The 22535-nt window shown below is 45.5% G+C and overlaps 1 protein-coding gene across 1 annotated transcript; it reads left to right on the forward strand.

Annotated features, from left to right (window-relative positions):
* The first annotated feature begins 1994 nt into the window (after positions 1-1994).
* Positions 1995-20116, forward strand: LOC122397093 (disheveled-associated activator of morphogenesis 1). The gene is made up of 12 exons (XM_043395970.1): positions 1995-2206; positions 3510-3617; positions 14260-14568; positions 14747-14971; positions 15061-15658; positions 15745-16019; positions 16111-16443; positions 16608-17083; positions 17573-18009; positions 18089-18216; positions 18387-18557; positions 18616-20116. The coding sequence occupies exons 1-12, from the start codon at positions 2135-2137 to the stop codon at positions 18880-18882; spliced, it is 3399 nt and encodes a 1132-aa protein (XP_043251905.1). The 5' UTR covers positions 1995-2134; the 3' UTR covers positions 18883-20116.
* Positions 20117-22535: the final 2419 nt, after the last annotated feature.

Raw genomic sequence — 22535 nt, forward strand, 5'->3', positions numbered from 1 at the left:
TCTCCTGCTTCGTTTCTGCGGTCGTTATCGGAAGCACACGCGATTCCAACCGGAACGGCGGTTTCCACCTCGCTTCCCGATGGAATTGAATATTATAAAAAACCACTTTTGTTACTCAACGTATTTGCAATAACGCGTCGAAAGCCCTCAGGCTTCGTTAAAACATTTTCCACGAAGTTTATTCCGTTTGCGAGTTTTAAGATCGAATATCCCGTTCAATAAGAGACGGATTATTAATTTCAGAACCAATTACTCGTTTGTGTATTACAGTCGTGCAACGTTGACTATTTCTCGTGCTTGTTGAACCCATTCAAGCGCTCTGTTCTATCTGTCAACCTAGATATACGAGTTGATTAATTTATTTGTACGCGCAATCTTTATTTACGCATCGCATTCTTCGTTGTTGCGATGTGATATTCCAAACTAATGGGTCCTGTCCTATTTATAATTAGAAGTAAATTCGTAAGAGACGGAGCAGCCGGACAATTGGAGTTTCCCGCGCAAATACAAAGCAGAAACGACAATTTGGGAATCACTGACCGGTCGGTGTTTACAGTTGAGAATCTACAGCGCATGACATTCTGGTCGCGTTTCGATGCTTGGCTATGAAACAATTTGCGCCGATTAAATCGTCCAGTCTTTGAAAGTGTGTTTACACGCGTGTATCGTGTTCTATTGAAAGATTTTCTGCCACAGAGGAATTGCAATTCGATAGAAATTCGGAGCAAAAGTCTACGGGGATTCGAGCATCTTGCAGGTTAGTTTGTCGATCTATTGTAAGAGAACGATGCCATTCAACATTGGAGCAATTTTGATAATGAAACGATCGCGTAATTTTCACGGGAGGTTCCACACCGTAGGAGAAGAATTTCACGAGAGCTGGTAATGTCTCTTGTCACGATATCCACGATATCCACGCGATACTCGAGCACCGCGAACGCACGAACGCCACGATTACGTGTGTAACATTCTGGTTACACGAGACTCGAGCTAACGGCTCATAGAAGGTTGCAATTACCCCCCGGCTAAAGTTGCACCACGGGATAAGGGAACCGTGGTATCCCCGCTATCGCAAACCGCTTCGAACCGTCCGTCACCGTTCCAGATTCTCGCGAACATCGAGATAAAAGAAAAAAAAAAAAGAAACAGTCCGTTCGAAAAGGAGCTCGTCGTGTTTTGCAGTTCTCGCTGAAGAGAGTGGCAGCTCTGCGTGTGGCGCACGGTTTTCTAATTGAACGATAATAGAAAACGCGTTAAAAAGAAGCTAATAAAGCGTGGCAAAGAAAGTGCCCATTTTTACTTTCCATCGCGCGGGCTAAACCGCGAAAGGGTTAATTTCCAAGTTTCCCGCGGATATTCGTGCTTTCTAAGAGAAAGGTGTTAAACGCGGGTCGTTCGTATTCGCGGATTATAGCTTCCATGAAAATGCGACAACGAGGTGGCCCGTCGACGCCATAAATTTTCACGGCGCGGTGGAAAGCGGCGAACGGAATTTCTCAAGAACGAGACCTTTTTGTGGATCTCTTTTTCACAGAGGCTGGTCGCTCGCAAGCGACAATCTCTGTCAATATTTTCCCGGAATGACGGTACTCGTTTCGGACAGTTCTCCGTGATTGACACAGAGATACGCCACGGCAAACACAAGCCTGATAAAAAGCCACCGAAAACCAGGTAAATCGCAATATCGTTGATTCCTATCTGTCGCGGAGAAGACGCGAGGGGAAAAGAACGTTCGGGAGCTGTTGGAAGCGGGGCTCGTTAAATAGTTTTCCAGTCCAGCGGCGTCTCGACTATCGTTTATCAATTACCTTCGTCGGAGGACGTCGTAACGATATGCATAGCGTCGCGTGATAGTCGGCGAGCAGAAATTACCGTCGTTCTTTATTTTTCCTTCCTCGCGACTGATAAGAAATTCGACGACACGATAAGAAGTGCTGTGGCCGGGTCGACCTCGTTGTCGACTGCCTCTTCAGCCAAGAGGCAGTCTCGCCGACGCGCGGTCGGTCGCTCGGGACGTGCAAAAGTGAAATTCGCGGGTAATTGCCGGGACGATTACGATCGGGATCGTGCTGGCGCCTCGGGCCACTCTTTCACCGTGTCCAAAGCGAGAAAGAAAGCCATCGAATCCCCGGACATGTCTTCCACCGGACACCACGAGGACATCGAGTCCTACCCGGAGCCCGAGAGGACGTCGTGGTTCTTCGGAGTAGGTGATCGCTCCTCCTCTACCGATTTTATTCGCTTTGACACGCTATGCTTCTTATGCAACGTCTCCTAAAGACACCAACCTCGTACCACTCGTACAATAATTAAGGCCAAGCAGGTGAAAATAGTTCGAAATCAATTTATCATTGATACAATCAGAATCAGCAACTGCAACCGACGTGTTTTTAATTTCACGAGATTCGAGCATACTTCCTGATATTTTTTTCTAATGGAAAATTCAGATGCTCGTTAATTAGCACGAATTTTAATTGATTCCTGAACGTATAAAAGATCAAAAAAGCAATTTCTCCTTCGAAGGATGAACCAAATTGATGCAGTTAATTAACTTGATATACTTTCTATTACTTTCGTTTGCAAATTTATTTTAGAAGAGGCAGGAAGAATAATATAGAGCAAGTCGAGATGTTGGTATAGCCTTTTAAATTCTCTTGCAAGCTTGGGTCTGACGCGACCCGGTTCCGCAATTTAATTTCTTTGTCGTCTCTGCAAGGAGGGCATCACGGTCCCTCGAAAGAAGGTTTCGCGATCTTTCGTTGACCGTCGTTGACACGCAGTCGGGTCAAACGACGTTGTAAAGATGTCCAGACGATGTCGGGAAGATTCATGGATTCCATGAACGCCAGACGGTCGTTCGTCAATTAAGGATTTCGCTGGAAGAACCGTTCGCTTCGTAAAATGTGCTCCGGGAAAGAGCAAAGTTGTTCTATTTTATCCAGAAATTAATCTTCCACCGTAATGTCTAACAATAGAATGCGTAATAATTAATATTAAAAAGAAATTCAAGGCATTTCGTTTAATCGAGACGCAGATTTTGGCTATCAGCAAGGTATTAAAATGTCCGAAACCGCTTCGTCGTCGTGATTTCAGGTTTCTGGCGAGAGTTTGTTGACTCGAGCATGATCCACCTTTCCGGTTACCGTAACAGTCACGAAATTCATATCGTCCGTTCGAGAAGGACATTGAACTTCTCCGTAATGGATGACAAGGCAGGTCAGCGTTACGACACTGTCGCGTAAAAGCCGCGTTGCGCTAACAGCTTCGTAACAAGTTATCGTACCTGTTTGTTTAACGTTCCGACGTAAGAATTTATATTAGACAAAGACTAGTGAAAGCAAACGTAGCTTTTTCTTCTCTGAAACCGCGCGTTTCCGCGACGGAAACTCGTAGAATTTCCGGGGACGTGGGTATCCACGCAATCGGCGGGCGCATTAAAGTTACGAAATGCTTAATTTTCTGAAACGACGTCGGTCCATTAAGTAATTTCGACGTTCTTCAATTTGCAGAGGATTCCGACCTGTCCTGTGAAGAGTCCACAGCCCCTGAAGGAATTCGTGGGTCGCTGCCAGACGATGCCATCGCGAGTGAAAAAGTCCTTTTGCGGTTGCCTCCAGGTAAGAACCAGAATTATCTTAATTATTAACCTCCCCTGAGTAAGCGAGCCTCCGAAGTAATTACAAGTTACCGTGTAATTTGCCCGAGGTTACTTTCTCGCTTATCAGCGGCCTCCACGAAAAGAAAAAGAAACTATAAGCCCTTCCGCAATTTCTTTCTTAATCAAACTTGCATACTCCGATCGATAGTGGCTCCGTTCGAGCCTTCGTTAACCCATCGAGTATGGAAATTACTGTTTTTCGAAAGGCTGCCTTTTAAACTACTCGACCAGCAAATGGTGTGTTTCGTAAAATTGCCAGCGTTTAATATTTCCGCAATGAAACTCGTTTCACGATCATGTTTACGAATCTCGTGTGTGTTTTGTGCTTGCACGAGACAAAGTAAGTCGGAAAATGTCGTTAGAATGGTTGCGACAGCGAGTAATGGTAACAACGGCTCGTCGAAAGCAGAATAAATCGAACGACCGATTGACAAATTAGTTGGCTGGCCAGTTTGCGAAAAAAGTGGAATCCATTTTCGCGCGATTTCTTTGGATTCGTATGCGCCGCGAACGACGACCTATCGCTTGGTTTTCCACGAAGCCGATCGTCCATTAGGAAGTCGTCGGGCGAGTCGACTGGTCGGAGCGACCGGAAGTACGCGGACCGCGGATGGGCAGAATTTTTTAAATATTTAGAACCCCTTTGAATTTGCAACGCTTTTACGGGTCTCCGGCGCAAAAGACTGTCTCTCTGAAGCTTTCTGAAAGGATGTCGCGTTCGTCGAGATCACTCGCGTTTCCATCTCGAAGGGATGACGGCGCATTAAACCGTTGCAGCCCGGTACACACCCAGAAATGCAAAGCATTCTTTGCGCCGACTCGAATGACATCTGCAATGCAAAGCGTGGCTCTATGCATTCGCAGAGTGTCGACGCGCCCGACACCCGGCGATTATTGGACCTTTTAGATCCTGAAGAGGAACGTCTAGACTGTTGATGGCGAATCAAGAATCCTCCGCGTGCCAATCTGCGGTTCGCTCAGCGGTTCTCGAAATATTCGACGAGCAAAATCACCACCGTCGCATCTTCCCTGACAAGCATACAATCCCCAGTGTTCTGAAACTTACTTTTTCAAAGAATTCTGAAACTTTTTCGTCGCAATATGAATGTTAGCTGTCGAATAACCGTGTTATTCCGTGTTAAATGTAGCGCACGTGAGGGTTCTAATCTGGATTCTTCGCTTTCCAACTCGTTCATTAACGGTATTACCTTTATATCTCACGATTGTCGGAATTTACTGCCTATTTGAACGTGTTTCGGTCCATTAAACATCTCACCGATGCCTTTGCTGCTTCGCGGTAACCTGTCGAGGTGCAAGATTCGATGTTTCATGAATAATTTATTTTCCAACATGTGCAAATGTAAATTTAACCATTTCGATCGCACCAGACTTCGAGCAATTAACGATTACTGTCTCGCTGCTGTTCCGATGGCTTTCAATTTGTGATTTTACGTCGCTGTAACGATTACGTCGGGGGAATAAAACGAGCGTGGAACTAATTGTCAAGAGAAACGATATAGTATATAATAAATGTGCATCCAATTTTTCGTCTGCCTCGGATTTCGAAAGATATCGCAGCTAGGATTTCCGATAAATCGGAGAAAGGCCAATTGGATTCGGATCGAAAGTGGCGAAGATTGAGTCATTAATCGAGCTTCCGGTCGCTCCACTGCGTTCGCAATTATCGCATTGCGAGCGGATTATAAATCAATCGCGAACTGCTCCTGAACCAGAAACCCACCGAAAGTGACGTTAGGAACTCGATATTGGAACGATCCTATCGAGACCTAGTTAAAACAAGATATACCAGCATTGCTAAATTATTGTTTCGAGTAGAATACAATTTCAATTTCAAAGTTCCACCTCTCTCGCTTAGATAAGCAAATATTGATGAAAAGGTTTGCATATCTTATCGCTATATGTAGAAGAGAACAAAGATAAGACACAAGATTAAAACCTAAACATTCCTTTTTTGGTTATCTCTCCGAAATTCCAAGCAGTTAATGAGCTTCGTATACCCGTGAAACCAGCTTTTCCGCGTGGAAAAGTATCAAGAAATCTAAGAGTGTGCCTTTCTAATAGGAATTTAGTAATGAACATAGGCGTGCCGCGAAATAAAAAGGATCTGTCTTTGATCCAGGGTGTAACGATTTACTATTACGAGGCCTGCAACAGCGCGTTAAAATTCTCTGGGGAATTGCTTCCAATTAAAATACAAAACGTGTCCGTTCTGTTTCGCTTGGCCGTCATGGAAAAGTGACTCGCTAAACATCGAGACGACGATAACTCTTCTTCTGGTGGGAGAAGATAAGGCTCGCGACAAACGACTCTGGTAGCGTCGCGGGCATCGTAAAACTGACAATAAAGCGGCTCGATAAATTTCCTCGCGTCGCAGTTTCCGCCCAAAAAACGAAGCAATGAGTTTCCTCGGTTCCGATAATCGATAAATTATTCATCGACCATCGTTCGCCGGATGGAAAAGTTGGGAGACTCTGGGCGGCGAGAAGTTGCATTGTCACGGGTCGGTGCATCTCGTTCGTACGAATTATCCGCCTTTCCGGGGTCTTTGACTGCAGACGCCTATCTCGATCGGATCAGGAAACATCGAACGTCATCGTTAGCGGATGTCTGTAAACTTGAATTGTCTCGTTCCATGCTAGAAGAGGAATTTCACGAAATTGGAGATCAGAGACTGTGTAAACCTTGTGACGTAGGATCACGCGCATTCTAATCTAGATGGAGATATCTTTTTTGATAAAAAATAATAAATGTCACGCGTCTGTGAAACGTCTTTCGCATCGTCGGAGTCCAGAGGAGATACTTAGGTGGTCCGCATTAAATTGAACACCCTGTGCGTTCGAATCGCGCGCTATTAAACATTTTCTCGCAAGATAAATGAACAAAGAAGCATAATCCAAGTTCCTCGGGGCGATCGATGGAGCCTGAAGGCGAGCGCCCTTGAATGCATCCTGGCCGAGTAGGAAGCACACTGAAAAAGGATGTCTGCAGCCGCTTATCTGCGATCTAAACTCGGACTCCGTTTCAATCTGGATCGCCAGATGCGATCTACGCGAAAGAAACATCCGAGGGCAACGGATTTTCGTGAAAAGTTTTATATTGTGCTGCACGCCGCGTAGATTTTAGAAGGTTAGGAAGTAATCGAGTGAGTTACGAGGAGAAGAAAGTTGTCCGACATAGGCAACCATGAAATCACACCGCCTTAATAGCAACAATAATAATAAAATGCACGTCTACGTTGCGTCCATGACACGGTACGGTGGTTAGCGACTGCAGGTAATTAACATTAAACGCAACAGCGGCGACGATGATAGGTGCCAGCTAATTAAACGCGAAACGCGATTTCTGCTATCGCGGAGGAACGTTCGCCATTCACATGCCGCGAAACAATACGCGTTTGTTTCCATTTTTATCGATGTTCATCGCTTAATTTTCATGGTTCGCGCGTTGGATGCAGACGGGGAAGATCCACTCAGCGTCGCACTCGCGATCCGTCTGCCCGATAATGGGAACGCGGATGCTGCTGACGGGTGATAAATCCGTTCGTAATTCGCGTCCCGATTTCGGAATAGACGTCTCAACCGAGACGTCCATTTTCCGGATAAACGCACCAGGAAACCGAGTGCCATTGAGCTCTCGACGCGTTCGATCCTCCTTGTTTTCGCCCCACCTCTCTGCCTCTGCATCCATCAGACACCTTCGAGGACTTGCTTTCGTCGTAGCTCGATAAGATCTTCCCTGAAACTTCCGGGATTTATTTGCATTTCATTTAAAACAAGATATAAAGAGGATCCAAAGTTATATAATTTAGCAATTAACGAGTTGCGATCGATCTCGTCGAGGGTATTCGAGAATTATTTATTATACCGATTAAATCTGGACCGCGATAGTGTCGACGATCTCTGCGATCGCGATTCGATCGCGGGGATGATCCTTCGAAGGGGAATCCGCTCGAGGAAGATAGATGAACCGTGGAACGGACGATCGAAGATCGAAGCGCTCGCTTAGAAGCGTAGGTTTCCATCAATTATCTTCATGGGAGTAATAATAGGCAAATTGGTCCAGCGACAGTGAAAAATGGTCCCTTCGATTAACGATTCTGGATCGACACGAGCGTTTTATCAACGTGACAGGAAAAATTGATAATTCCAGTACCGTGGGGGTGCTTCTCGTTTTATATTTGCTGTAATTGATATCCGACGAAGGTAGTCTTACTTTTGGTAAAACTCTCCGTTGGCTACCAGATATCCACGGATCACACACGTTTCTCTGCGATCGAACGAATTTTTTGCATCCATCGGATAGTCGAGAGGAACGCGAATCGTCGTTCCAGCGAACGGTCTTCTAAAAAGTGTGCTTCCAGGAGGAACTCGCGATGGTTCCCAGTCGGCCAGTCGTCCTTGAGCAAATCCTGTGACCCGTGGATTCCATAATGCCGATCAACCCCGGGTCGGCGCTTCCTGAGCGCCGCAGGGCGTGTCTTGGCGAGAAAAAGGGAGAACATAATCGTATTTCCAGCATCCTCGGGAATTCTGTAGTCCTTTTTTACCCGGTCGGATCTGTCGAACGAGAGATCCGCCGGGAATGGAATGCACCGTAGAAGGCAACGAGCCGCGCGGTGGAAAGTCTCAAAACGATCGGTATCGTGCATGACTCACGGTGCACGTTCGTTCTTTTTCGATGTTTCAGCGGCGACGCTTTCAATTATCGACGATGCTGGAATTTATACATCGCCGGTCGTCCATGTTATCGGAAGCGCAAGAACCGATGGAAACGCACGGGCTTTTTCCCAGCGATCAACGAACCGTGTTCCGTTCGGTTTTGCATGCCTCCGCGCCGCGGCTCCTTCGGACATTTTGGATTCTTCGCCAAGCATTATCGCTCTTCGTCCGTCTCGTTCACGTTATCGAATCCCGGATAATCCACGATCCGGGAAAAATCGAGAAAGCTCCCGGGATACAGTCGTTCCTTTCGACCAGCCTCGCCAGTCCGCGATCTCAGAGTTCACCGTTTGCTTGCAGATTATTAATCTTAAAAGAGGTTGAAGAGTCCGCCATGTTGGACGTTAGCGGAATTGTCCAGTTTCGCGTAGCGTTCTATTCCTCTCGGAGATTCCAGAGGCTCTCGCATACTTCCGAGGGGAATATCTCGCCACCTTTGGTCGTGTAACTCGAGTATAATACCGCAACACTTGAGAATTTTACGACATTCAAATTACCCCTGTAAGTAACCCTGTGCAACGGTTGGCGATAGTCGTGCCAGGCTTCGTGCAAAAGTTGCACGGTCGAAACGACGGAAAGCGAAGCCATTTGTCTCGCGGCGTACAAGCAGCTCGTAAAGAAGAAAGGAGTTTGACAAGAAACTTGGTTCCTGGTATCGGTCCGCGGCCGATCCTCGCGAAGAAACGAAAAAATTATGCTAATGCCTGCGAGTTGTACGCGATCACGTTCCGCGGGGTTTCTTGCCAGGAACCAACTCGGTTGGTTTATTGCTAGCCCGACGCTTCCGAGGAAGCCGTATGTGGCGGCTTCGATTGCCAGCGTTGTTTCCCATCCGTCCATCTGTTCCACTATGCATCGCGAACGCTTCGCAATTTCTTAGGGATGCAGAATAGATCGCGATCGTAATGATTTTCTTTCGCCGGCCCGCCCGGAATTGCCTCCTGTTCTTCGTCGATTCGCGGCACGTTCCAGCTGCCGTGGAAAACATGAACGAGAGAGTCTAGAAATTTTATAACAAGGGGATAGGAAATAATGAATTTTTTAAACGTCAGAAGTAAATAGATCCGACTTACAGGGAAGTAAAGTCTACCTTCCACGCGTTCGTGACGCGGCCGCGTATAATATTTCGCTTTCGTTCCGAGCTAACTGGCATTAATCGCATCGCGTGCGGCCATTGAACGGCGTCGTTGCACTAAATCGGGTCGCTTTATGCAGTTATAACGTCGCTTCACCGATCCAGCCTCGGATTACAGCGCTGGTCGTGGGCAGGAGGAAGAGAGACGCGGCAAAAATGTTCGTTTATGAAAATCCCGAGACGCGATTATCTATGGCTGTTTGTATCTCGTGCATTCGTAAGCTATATTTCGTAATCATCTCCCTCGGCCGACCGGCTCGTACGTTTTATTACGCGCGGACGTTGAACGCGTGGTCGACGGTAACGAAGCTATTTTTGCCATTCTCGATTTTTTACCGATTGATCAAGCCTGCCCTGGCAAACGGCTGGATTAGAATTCCATCGATGCTCGTTTCATCAAACTATCGCGCGCATAATAAAGTTTATCTGTGCTTCCTTCTTGGTCGGACAACGCAATCGACTCGTTTATTTTTGCTTATTTAAACGTCGGTAAAAATAAATTTAATTAGGTAATATACGACAGTCTCATTTACATCCCAGTTCCATCCGACAATCCAGTCTTTCAATTAGATGGCGAAAGTAAAAGACTTCCGGTTACTGCTGTACTATCGTCGATTATTTTAAATGATTTTCCGACTATGTATGTTCATAGGAAAACATTCGTGTATATTTAAAATAAAATTAACACTTGCAGTGGTCAGTGCTGACAATGGCTGATATTTCTGACAACATTTAAGGACTACTGCTGGCTACTAATGGCCTCTGCTGGTCTCTGCTGGCCTCTCCTGACCACTCCTGATACTTCTGACAATGTTTAACGAGTACTACTGGCTACTGTCAGCCTCTCCCAGTCTTTGCTGTCTCCTGCTGGCCTCTGCTGACAACAGATAACGATTACTACTGATATATAAGCGGTGGCCAGAAGAGGCCAGCAGAAGCTAGCAGAGCCTGGGAGAGGCAGGCAGTAGTAATCGTTATACGGTGTCAGAAGTATCAGGAGTGGTCAGCAGCGGTCAGCAGGGGCCAAAAGAGGCAAGCAAAAGCCAGCTGAAGCCGGCAGAGGCCAGTGGCGGTCGTTATATGATATCAGAGGTTGCCAGGATTCTCCTGCTGTTGTTAGTAGTAATCAGCAGAAGCGAACAGAACATTAAAAAATAAATTATTTATGCGTCGACAAATCTTGACTTTCGAGCAAGATTATAGGGATCAACGATGAGTACCAGTAATCGGATATAAATTGAAGCTTCGCGACTCCGTAAGAAATAATTTGCACAGATCGGGAAGTGGTTGATTAGTTGGGGGTGCAAAAGAAGATTGATATACACGGTCTCACGGCAGGCCGTATTTTCCCAGGCGTCCATAAATCTAGTGACGTGCGAACGGCTCATGGATCGTCGTCCGAAGCCGCGAAACTCAAGCCTACGCGTGTTATCTCGGCGATTCTTTGGCGCGTGATCTATTCGCGCGATTTAGTAGAGGCGTTCCGTCACGCAGGATAGACTTTCGTCGTTCGGGGAACGTGGATCGAGAGTCAGTGCGAAACGTCGCGAGTCGAACCGGCAACCGGCTGACCTCCTTTGCCATTTTTTCAATCTCGAACTCACGTGCGCGTACCGGCAGCTCGCGTCGCGTGTCACGCTTTATCTCCTCCCGTTTCGCGTTCACGTGCTTATCCCGCACGTGAACGACCCAGACGAACTAATTTACTGCCACTTACCCGAAAAATCAACTACCTTTAGATCTTTTTTAATAGCAAAAGTTATTAAACGGTCCCTGGAGGAAGGATAGATCGATAGAGGCGGCTCGATATCTCTGCAGGCTATCGTCAGATGTGGGTTTATCTCAGCGAATTGCATCTATCAGGAGTGCTTGTCAACAGAGGATTACAGACAGTCAATATCTCTTCGTTCGCTTCTCCGCGACACAATTCTTCCTATCTCGAGATAAAACTGTCTTCCTTCTTGGCTATCGAAGCGCATCTACGACCTGTCTCTTCGTTTCTCCTACCGTCCTCGTAAATTAAATTGTACCTCGACTTCTTTGACCACGGTCCAAGAATCTTTGTTATCTGTTTTGTTTCCTGTCGTACGAGCCGTAGATTTTATCTCGCGCAAATGGCTGTCCGCGTACTTGACTTTGTATTTTCGTCTCCCCGATTATGACGAATAGAGCAGTCGAACGGAACAAGTAAACGAGAGGGAGTGAAAAGATGCATCGCGTGGACTCTAAGTTCACCGAGACCTCGCTGCAACGAGGACAATAAATACTTCAGGTGCCGTACACTCTCGCAGGCGTAGGATGATGTTTGCGAAGTATAAATCGACGGTCCTGGTACGCGAATAGGTAATTTCACGTGTGAAAGTACCTTAGGAATCCAGTGCCTGAGCCGGTCCCCTGACCTTTGCTGCCGTTGGTTCTTGACTGCTCGGCCGAGTCGGGCGAAAGAGGCACGAGAGTATGCTACAACGTCCGATGTTAACCCATTAGCCGCCATTTACGTGAAAATTATTAATTATCCACTTTTTTCCACAGCATTCGATCAATTTTATCCCACAGAAATGTTATCTTGGGCAAAAAAATGCTCGAAAATAATATTTGGCTGTTACTTGGCCGTTAATGGGTTAATGGTTTCCTTTTCGGAGATCGCGAATGCGGGACAAACGTCCATGTTACTGTAGACTGAACGTGACCGGGTGCCTTAATGAACTTCAAACGCGTGGCGCCCTTGTTTGAACCTATCAGCAAAAGGAGGGCATCTAAAACTAGGTTAGGCTTAGAGCGTTTTACATGCATATCGTTTTGTTACACATTTTTATTTTATTTGTAACGATTCGATTCGTTAACGGATAAAAGATCCCATTGGAGCAGAGGATAAAAGAATCGTCTGATTCATTTAAGCGAGTTGCTAGAGATCGTTGAAAGTGACCACGTAACGTCTATTAATCATCTACTTCTATTAATGGCAGAAAAAAATGTATTGTACCTTGTATTAAAATGGCCAAAGGCACAGAAAGCGGTAGACAGTGTATTAATACTTCTGTCGAGAGGATTGCAAAACTTAACACCGTTCGAAGACAATTAATACGCATATTATTGCGTCAGTCTCCATTGGAAATGCATATTTTCGCATAATGAACATATATTATTCGACGAAATTAACTTCCATAGACATTTCTCACTTTCGTTTCCGTAGAATTAACATATTCTAAAGAGTTATCAGAAGGAAAGGATACAGTTAAGCGACTCGATCGAATTGTTAACAACCTCGTTAGGGAGCTTTTGTGTCGTAAATTACGTCTAGATCATAGATACTATCGATAGTTTCTGATGGTAAATTATCCAGGGTGTACGAGTATATGTAAGTATGTCGGCTACGAGGGATACTCATTATATGGCGTATGGAAATGTTAAGATCGAACCTATTGTTTACACGCCATGTCGAGAATCTATCGAGGCCAGTTTGAAGCACATTAGCTTGCAACACGTCGTTAATTTTAATATATAGTTTAAGATCACCGGCGTACAGTAGATATTTTAAATTGATTCGATTGCCAGCAAGGTCGTTGATAAAACAGTATGAAAAGTAATGGCCTCAAATGATAACCTCGAAGAACACCAAATGGTTACAGCTTTAATACGTTTATTTGCAACCGAATAACGGAGAAGTTGCCGTTATGAGTGATTTCTATATTCAAATTATGATTCAGCCTGCTTTCTTTCCGCTTGGAAAACAGATTCAGTTCTTATTAATAGCATAATAATCGTTAACCCAACAAATTACTACTCCTCGTTTCGAATTAAGATTGGCCAACAATCATCGTGCTACTAACAAGAACTAATTTCCTTTATCTAATCTGTAAGCGGTCTGTGTCTAAAGGAGGCTGCCAAAGAAGTGGACCGAAACGTCGTTCGAATACAGAATTTATTCAAAACGCAAGATTTCCTCCTGTTTAAATATTCGAGTCGGAAAACAATTTCTGAAAGCCACTTTATCGTTCTGGCCATCGAGACTGGTCGTTGCCATTTTAGGACATTTTTCGGCGCACGTTCGAAGGGAATTCTGCGTCTACGTGACCGTCGATTGCACACACTGTACGCATGCAAAGTTGGTACACCGGCAGCATCTCGACGACCGACTCCGCGATTTAATGCCGAGGCTCGTCTTCAATAAGGTCAAGACCTGGTTACATACCCTCGATCGTCTTCGTTCCCAATCGGTTTTCACGGAAACGCGAAGGAATCGAGCAAACTCAATTCTTCTTCTTAGAATCTCTTTGTTCTAATAACTGTCTCTCAAGCAGAGTTTACTCTAAAGATACCTGCTTTTAAATCGTGACGGTTCTTACCTCTTTCTAGAGCGAAACACCCTGTACAACATAAGCTTGCATCGAGTATCCCGGTATTTTTATCGAATACTATTACTCCGGTGTGTTCGTTAAAGATTAGAGCGGTTTTTTTTCGTAATTCCATCAGCGTTCGTTTTTTGTATCAATCAATTCAGCCTTGGCCGAGGGAAATTTCAAAGTCCCGCGGCGTTGCGGTAACAAATGACCTAAATTACGTTCCTCCGGCCCACATTAATGTTTTATTGCTTACGTCTGATCATCGCGAGGCATCGTGATGATCATCGTGCTCGGAGCATCCTGCAAAAACAGACCACCGCGAAGGTCAGACGAGGCAACGTTGGAACAGGTAACTGAACGCACCGGTCTTTTCTTTCTGTTCAGGATGACGAGCCGCCGGAAATCACGTATTGCGTTGTGGAGCACACGGGCACGCTCACGCTTCAAGCGATGACACCCACCCTGCCGATGCCCGCCGAGGAGGAACTCAACAAGATGTTCCTCGAATTGGTCGACGAGCTGGACCTGACCCAGGCCAACCGGCAGGCGGTTCTGGCACTTCCGGCGAACAAAAAGTGGCAGATTTACTGCTCCAGAAAAGGCAACGGCACGCTGGAAAACGGCGGACTCAGAACCACCGACCTCAGCGGCGATCCGGAGGATTACATCAACAGACTCCGGACGATTGCCAGCGTGAGTATCGATTTCTTTTCTCTCGTCCCGGTTACCTTCTTCCAAAACGCTTGCAATTGGTCTAGACTCGCCACCGAGTTCGCAATTAAAATCTTAAAGGCTTAAAGGCCGGACCAAACCTGTCCAACGTCTGGATTCATCGTTAGAAGGAAGTAAAAAAGGTTCGTCTATATTTCAGAGTCCTTTTACGGAGGAGGGCGACGAGGTCTCGAACCAGATGCGCCAGGTGGAGGCTTTGAAGACTGCCCTGAGGACGCAACCGCACAGTTTTGTCCTCAGGTTCATAGAACTCGATGGATTGAACGCTCTGCTGCAAGTTCTCGGAACCATGGACGCGGAAGCGGCCAACAGTAACCTCCACACGAGCGTGATAGGATGCTTGAAGGCGTTGATGAACAACTCGGTGAGCAAACTATGGTTAATAAAGTTTTACAACTCTGTTAATTCCGGCGTGGAAACGGAGTTAAGAGGTGTGGACGATAAATGTTGCAGAACGGAAGGGCGCACGTTTTGGCGCATCCGACAGCCATCAACACGATATCCCAGTCGCTGGCGACTGAAAACATAAAGACGAAGATCTCCGTTCTGGAGATCCTGGGAGCGGTGTGTCTGGTTCCCGGCGGCCATCGAAAGGTTCTGGAGGCCATGTTGCACTTCCAACAATATCATTCCGAGCGAACGCGCTTCCAGAGCATCATAAACGACTTGGACAAGAACTTCGGCATCTACAAGGACAACCTGTCCCTGAAAACGGCGATCATGTCGTTTATAAACGCGGTGCTGAATTATGGGCCGGGTCAAGTCACCCTGGAGTTCAGACTGCACCTGAGATACGAGCTTCTGATGCTTGGCATTCAGCCGATCATCGAGAAGCTCCGCAAGTACGAGAACGAGACGCTGGACAGGCATTTGGATTTCTTTGAGATGGTCAGGAACGAGGACGAGAAGGAGCTGGCGAGGAAGTTCGAGAAGGAGCACGTGGACACGAAGAGCGCCACCGCGATGTTCGATTTGCTGAGGAGAAAACTGAGCCACACTGCCGCCTATCCTCATCTGTTGAGTCTCCTGGAACACTGTCTTCTACTGCCACGTGGGTTTCCGTTTACGAATCGCTTATCTTTTCTTTCCGGGCGAAGCCAGGAAGGACCGATCGATCATTCTTTTCCCTTGTTGCAGTCGATTATGGCTCCCATCCGCAGCACTGGCTCCTGTTCGACCGGATCGTGCAACAGATCGTCCTGCAATCCGAAGGGAACGACGCCGGCACCATAAGGAATCCCGACGTGGCACCGATCGAGATCAACGTGAAGGAAATCGTTCACTTGCTCGCTAAGGAAGAGGAACTCGTCGCGGCCAGGAAGAAGGCCGAAGAGTTGGAGCGCGAGAACTCCGACATGTCGACCAGATTGGCCAAGAAGGAACAAGAGTTGGATCTGAGGACGCAAGAGAAAGTAATTCGAACCGTCGAGACAAATTCGGACTCGTTTATCCGGCGTCCTCTCGATAAATTAGTTTCTTTCTACATTTGCGACACGATTTCAGGAAGACATGGAGGCCAGTTTGGCGAGGGTCAAGGAACGCCTCGAGAAGGAGACGTCGATGCACATAGAGACCAAGCAGAGAATCTCCGAGATGCAGGACAACGTCGAGACCCTGTCGCGACAGATAAACAACGAGAAGTCGGAGAGAAAGCGGCTGGAACAATTGGTGGCGTCCGGAAGTTTGCCCGACGACGCGAAAGCGACGATCAAAATCGTCGAGGACGAAGTCCTCGAGAAAGTCGAGGCGAAACCGATGCCACCGCCGCCTCCACCACCTCCTCTCGCACCCCCGCCACCCCCGTGTTTAATGCCAGCTGCACCCCCTCCTATGAAGGTTCGATCCTTTGTCGAACTTTGTTTTATTCAGTATTTTCCGCCAGCTTGCAAGGAACGATCCCTGATCTGCGATTTTAAATCTAGTAAAGTTAAATTTCCGGATCCGGGGATCGTCCCTTGCTGGTCGAGATCTGTCTGATGCAACGAAACGAATCCAAACAGGTAGAGATCATCAAGAACGTTCCTCAGCCAGGCAACCCCCTGAAATCGTTCAACTGGTCGAAGATCCCCGAGCAGAAGTTGCAAGGCACAATATGGTCGGAGCTCGACGACACGAAGCTGTACAACGTGATGGATCTAGAGTCCATCGACAAGATATTCTGCGCTTATCAAAAGAACGGCGTGTCCGCGGAGGGATCCATCGAGGACCTGAGGACTCTGGGCAAGAACAAGAGGACCATGTCGGTTATCGATTCCAGGAGAGCCCAGAATTGTACGATTCTGTTATCGAAGCTGAAATTGTCCGACAATGAGATCACAAGAACGATCCTGTCCATGGATCAACAGAATATTCTGCACATAGACATGGTCGAGCAGTTGTTGAAGTACATTCCCTCGTCGGAGGAGGCTGCACTTTTAGACATGCACCAGAAAGAGCTTCAGAGCAGGGCCGACTGCTTCTTGTACCAAATTTCCAAGTAAGTATCGCGATGAAACATACAGGAAAGCCCTGATAGAAAATTCTACAAATATTCACTAACATTTAATATCGATTGTACACTGCACTATCAATGTCCTCAATTTCCGTCTTAAGATAATCGCGTCCAAAGCATTTTTGCCGACGTCTTGCAAATATTATCACGACCGATAACCAAAAATTAGATCAATCCGGTGTTCAAACACGCGAAGACAATAACCCTGGAAAGTTTACAGAGACGCTACAGAATCGATTTCTGGACACTGGGTTACATTCTCTATTGTATAATAATTACAAGAGCTGCAAATGGTACGGTCTCTATATCGGGTCAGATATCATTCCTTGTTAGACGAAATGGAATATAAATTCTTACACTTCGCTCCTTTTACGGCAGATCCCATTTTGACTCATCTTAGTAATTGTAATAATCAGAGACGATTGTTCATTTGTCAACGAATAAAGAGAATCGTTTGGCATTCCGTGGTTGCAGAGTACCGCACTACGAACAGAGACTGCGATCTCTTCACTACAAGAAAAAGTTCGCGGCCAGCATCGCGGAACTGACACCGAGAATGCGCGCCGTTCTCGAAGCTAGTCGACAAGTTGCCAGATCGCGGCGTCTCAGGAAGCTCTTGGAATTGGTCTTAGCTCTAGGGAATTACGTGAATCGCGGAAACGCGCGCGGCAACGCCTGCGGCTTCCGGTTGGCCTCTTTGAACCGTCTAGTCGATACGAAGTCCTCTTGCTCCAAAGGCACCACTCTCTTGCACTATTTGGTCCAAATTCTCGAGTCCAGGTTCAGGGAGGTGCTGGACATCGAGGAGGACATGCCACACGTCCGGACCGCCGCCAGAGTCAGCATGGCCGACCTCCAAAAGGAGGTGGCTAACTTGAAGAACGGTTTACAGGACGTTCAGAGAGAAATAGGTACGCTGATCTTTTAATAACAGGTCTTTAGGCATTCTCGTTCTTTATTAATCCAGTTTCTCGTTCGGTTCTCTCTCAGAATTCCATCGTGGCCAGTCTCAGGTACTCCAGGGCGACATGTTCTTACCCGCGATGAGGGACTTCCAGGCCCAGGCCACGTGTAGGCTAGCGGAAGCGGAAGATCTCTTCCAAGACATGAAAACTAGAGTAAGTTTTTATCGTACGGTCGTTGATCTTTTTATTCGTTCATCGTTCTATATATAAAACGTTGGACACCGATTTCTTGCCCTTCGTCGATCTACGGACGAGCGTGACGTTCACGTAGGCTTTTTAATTTGTTTATCTCGAAATAAAGAAAGCTGTCTTCTTATAAATAGTTCGATCGAGCCGTGAGACTGTTTGGCGAGGATTCGGCTGGCGTCCAGCCGGACGAATTCTTTGGGATCTTCGAGAACTTCCTGCAGGCGCTGGCCGAGGCCAGACAGGACGTGGAGAACATGAGAAAGAAGATAGAGGAAGAAGAGCGTAGAGCAAAGCAGGAACAAGAGGTGAGTGTTACAATTTTTGGTATCAAATGAAATACTAATCTCTGTAAATTTAATGCAGTTGCGAAAGAGGACGATGGAGAGGAAGAATTCTCGCGAAGGAATATTGAATAGCATATCATTGAGCAAGAAGAACGAGGCGAACAGCAACGGGCAGAACGACAACAAGGGCGAATTCGACGACCTGATCTCGGCCCTTAGAACCGGGGACGTTTTCGGGGAAGATATCGCGAAATTCAAACGTTCGAAGCGTCGTCCAGTGACGCCGAGCGGCCAGGAGTCACGAAGACACAGCGCACATAGAGAGGACTCCAGAGAGCGGCATTGAAATCTCCGGCGAGAGTCGGAGCTGGAGATTTCAACGTCGGGCTAAGCGAGGCCTGTTCCAAATCACGTATACGGTCGCTTCGACGACTCGGATAGAAAAGATGGGTGATAAACAGGGAGCTTACAACGTCGCGTTCGAATAAATCCAGTTCTTCGCGCGTAGAAAGAGCGAGGAGAAAGGTAAAAAGCGTGTAAATAGAGTTAAAAACGAAGCGGGCGAATCTACGTTTTGCCGCAAGTTTCTTCATCGGTCGTGTAGTATTAATTAATTTTCCTCGAAACTGTCTTCCTTCCCTTTCGCGATCCCAACTGAATTAGCCAAGATCTGAAAGCTTACGATCGAATCTCGTTTTCTGTGTGTGTGCAATTCATTTTCGTCCATGTTCTTCATCGCCGTACGACCATTACTGCGCTCAAAGTCACTAGGAAGAAAACTAAGGTGCACCGACACTCGTCGTCAACATATTACTTTAATTTAGAGGAGGCTCGAAGCGATCGAGTAATTAGTAACACGTTAGGGCACGTGGTTTTCGATGCTTTCATTCATGCAAATCGAACGAAATTTTTGTTTCAAACACCGTACACGTCAATTAAAGATTTATTGCCACAGAACGGCCAATTGAACGCGAATTTGTACATTGTTGAAGGCGACTGTGTTACACGAGTCAGGCAAGAGTTCCACGCGATAATTTCTTGTATATATAGTCATTACATATGTTTTCGTTAACGTTGCCAGCGTGCGGCGGAAGTAATTTGCAAAACTTCGACGAAAGGATTTCGCCAACAATCGGACCAAGGAAAATTTCCAGGAAAGCAAGTGCGACGCGAATCTGATAAACGACAAGTATGTTGGAATCGAAAGACTTTGATTTTTCGTTGATCGACGGATTTCCTTATTGAAACGCGACACGTTTTTTGAGACAGATCTTTTTCTACACTATGAACGAAACACTTTAGACAGGCCTAGGTGGTGGAATTACGTTTCCAGCCCACGAAACCTACAAGTCTGATTTTTCTATCTTTAGAAAGCGACGATTGCGTAAACGCAGCATCGGTTTAGAATTAATTAGAAGCTCGTTGACATGTTGCTAAGTCATTGGCGGAAATTCGTGTTAGTTCTCGGTGTGTAGACGTCGAATGGAGGCGAAACGATTCTAGACAGAGTTCGTTGTATAGTAGTCGATGTTTTGTAAGCTTTTGTATTTTTGTAAATATTCAGTATCGATGTCTCGTTCTTGTAGAGATCAGCTGCTCGACAAGAATTAATGTCCAGTTAATATATTACTGCGTCCTTAATGTCACATGTACTAATATATAAAGAAATATACCGAATAAATAGAAAATTCGAACGAAACCATTCCCCTGATCTCAGTCATCTCTTATTTTCGTCGGTGAAGATGATTTTCTTTCTTAATTTATCATTAGCTACTGTGCAGAATCGTACATGGATAGTTACGTGCTACCACAGATGAGGTATATAAAACGTCTAACTTCATCCCCATATGTGCCACTCTATTGTAATTTTAAGTAACTTGAAGTAGTTAGTTTATTTATTCCATGTGAATTTGCATCAACGGTGGACGCCGCCAACACCACGATCCAGAATTTTTGGGCAAAACGCGATTTGCATTAGTGTTGCGAAACATAAATATATTTCCATTAAAAATACAGTTGCGAATATACAATAATCGCGTTTGCTTGTAGAGTTGCGAATTCCTATTTTTTGCGTTTTCTTTTCAGGGTAGCGTTGCGAATTTCATACGCGATTGCTTTTATTGTTATTTAAGAATAGCATTGCGAATTACTATTTTTCGCGTTTACTTTTCAGGGTAGTGTTTCACACGTTACAACTGTCTGTCCATCAATACTAATTCAGTGAATAGTTTCTCAACTGACGAGGACGCTAAAATCACCTCCAAATTTTTCGCTCGGTATGGCAATTGTTCGAACTGACATATAAAAAGATAAAAATTAACGAGATACACTCTTCCAAAGTGGAACAAAATGTTAAAAAGGACATGCATCAAATTGTAAGGGGATTCTCGTAAGAAGGCTTTAATCTTCTTAATGGTTTTAATGGGACGATGATCAACAATGACTAGCTTATGGTCACTGGTGGTCAACAGTGAGGTTGACATCAAGGTTAGCGGTCCAGTGAAGATCCAGAAATGGTCAAGAGGTGGGACTAATCGAAATAGTTCCTTTGTAGACAAGACAGTCTTAACTGTTAACTTTAACTTTAGCTCTGATTGGTTTCCCCACCCTTTCATCACCTTAGACATATAAGCAGGGTCACTGCGAAGAATTCTTCAGTCGCGTCGCGAATTCGGGAGTGGGCAAATAGCCAAAAGCGAACCGGGGACCGCTGCTGACCCCTACTGGCCAGCGCTGACCACAGCTGACCATGGCTGACCAATACTGACCACTACTGACCAGTGCTGATTCGCGTTCCTGCCACTACTGACCACTACTGACCAGTGCCGGACGGTGATGACCAACGGTAAGAACTGTTTAAAAATTCTCTCCCCTCTTCTATTCTATCATTTGATGCCAATTGTGCTTCAATGAACTGATTTTGCCTTGTTTATCTAACTGATGTTGCTATAATATGAATATTTTCTTACTTTACAGCTGGCCCTTATGGTAACTAGCCTATGTACTGACAACAAGTAGTAAGTCCACTCCACTTATTTATATTTTATTATTTTCATTTGTTTGTTTGATGTGAATTCAACTGTATTTATCTATCCGATTTTATTTGGTTATTATGAATGTTCCTTTTCTATGTTTCTACTTTTACATTGTTTGTCGGATTTATGTGAATGCTTTGATATGTATAGTATTGCACGATATAATAATGTAGTATTGTTTTCAATCATATACTATATTCGTTTCTACACGATTCCATGAATTTTTATTTTTACCTTCTTGCTCGAATTCTCGTAATATTCTGCGGAGGTACTTTCATTGATTCTTCCATTTCGTTTGATTGTTTGGTGTTGAATCAATTTGGTGTCTCGATCCAAGTTCCTATCGTTGTTACGAATGGTCGTTTTGAGTTGTATCACATTGTGTCGATGTATATACTGTATTCGTTTCGATGATACTGATCATTAGAAGAATGTTCGGTTTGATACGTAAAACATGGTGTCGATGGATATGCCATATTTGTTTCGATGGCACTGATCAATATAAGATTTCTATTTTTACGTTTAGCCCCTTTAGCTAGGTGATAGATTATTTTTAAGTGTTTATTAAATTTCCTACCATGTCTCACTAATATAAATATTAGTTTTGATTTCAGTTTAAATTTGGATTAATCGCAAGGACACCGAGGGAGAACGCCGCGCCCGCCGAGGGACTTTTAATTCCGAGTTGATTAGTCTTAAGCTTCGTCGCGAGTATTAAAATTAAAGTCGAAGCCTTCTTTATTATACGTGTCTCCGTGTCCTACCAAGCAATTATTCAATAAGTAGATTGTGTCTCTCGCTCGGTCCCTCGTTCCTAGCTTCGGTCACCGCTGTTAAATCGATTGAGACATGTGATCGGCCGTGTAGCTGGCCCGACAGATCTAACCGCCTTCCCTTGGTAGCTCGATCCAGGGAAAATGGTACTCTGCTGGAAGGTGTGGAGTTTCCGTATCCTGCGGAAACG

The sequence above is a fragment of the Colletes gigas genome, unplaced genomic scaffold, assembly GCF_013123115.1.
Source record: "Colletes gigas isolate AHSC1104 unplaced genomic scaffold, ASM1312311v1 Colletes_gigas_Sc00008, whole genome shotgun sequence".
NCBI classification, from domain to species: Eukaryota; Metazoa; Arthropoda; class Insecta; order Hymenoptera; family Colletidae; genus Colletes; species Colletes gigas.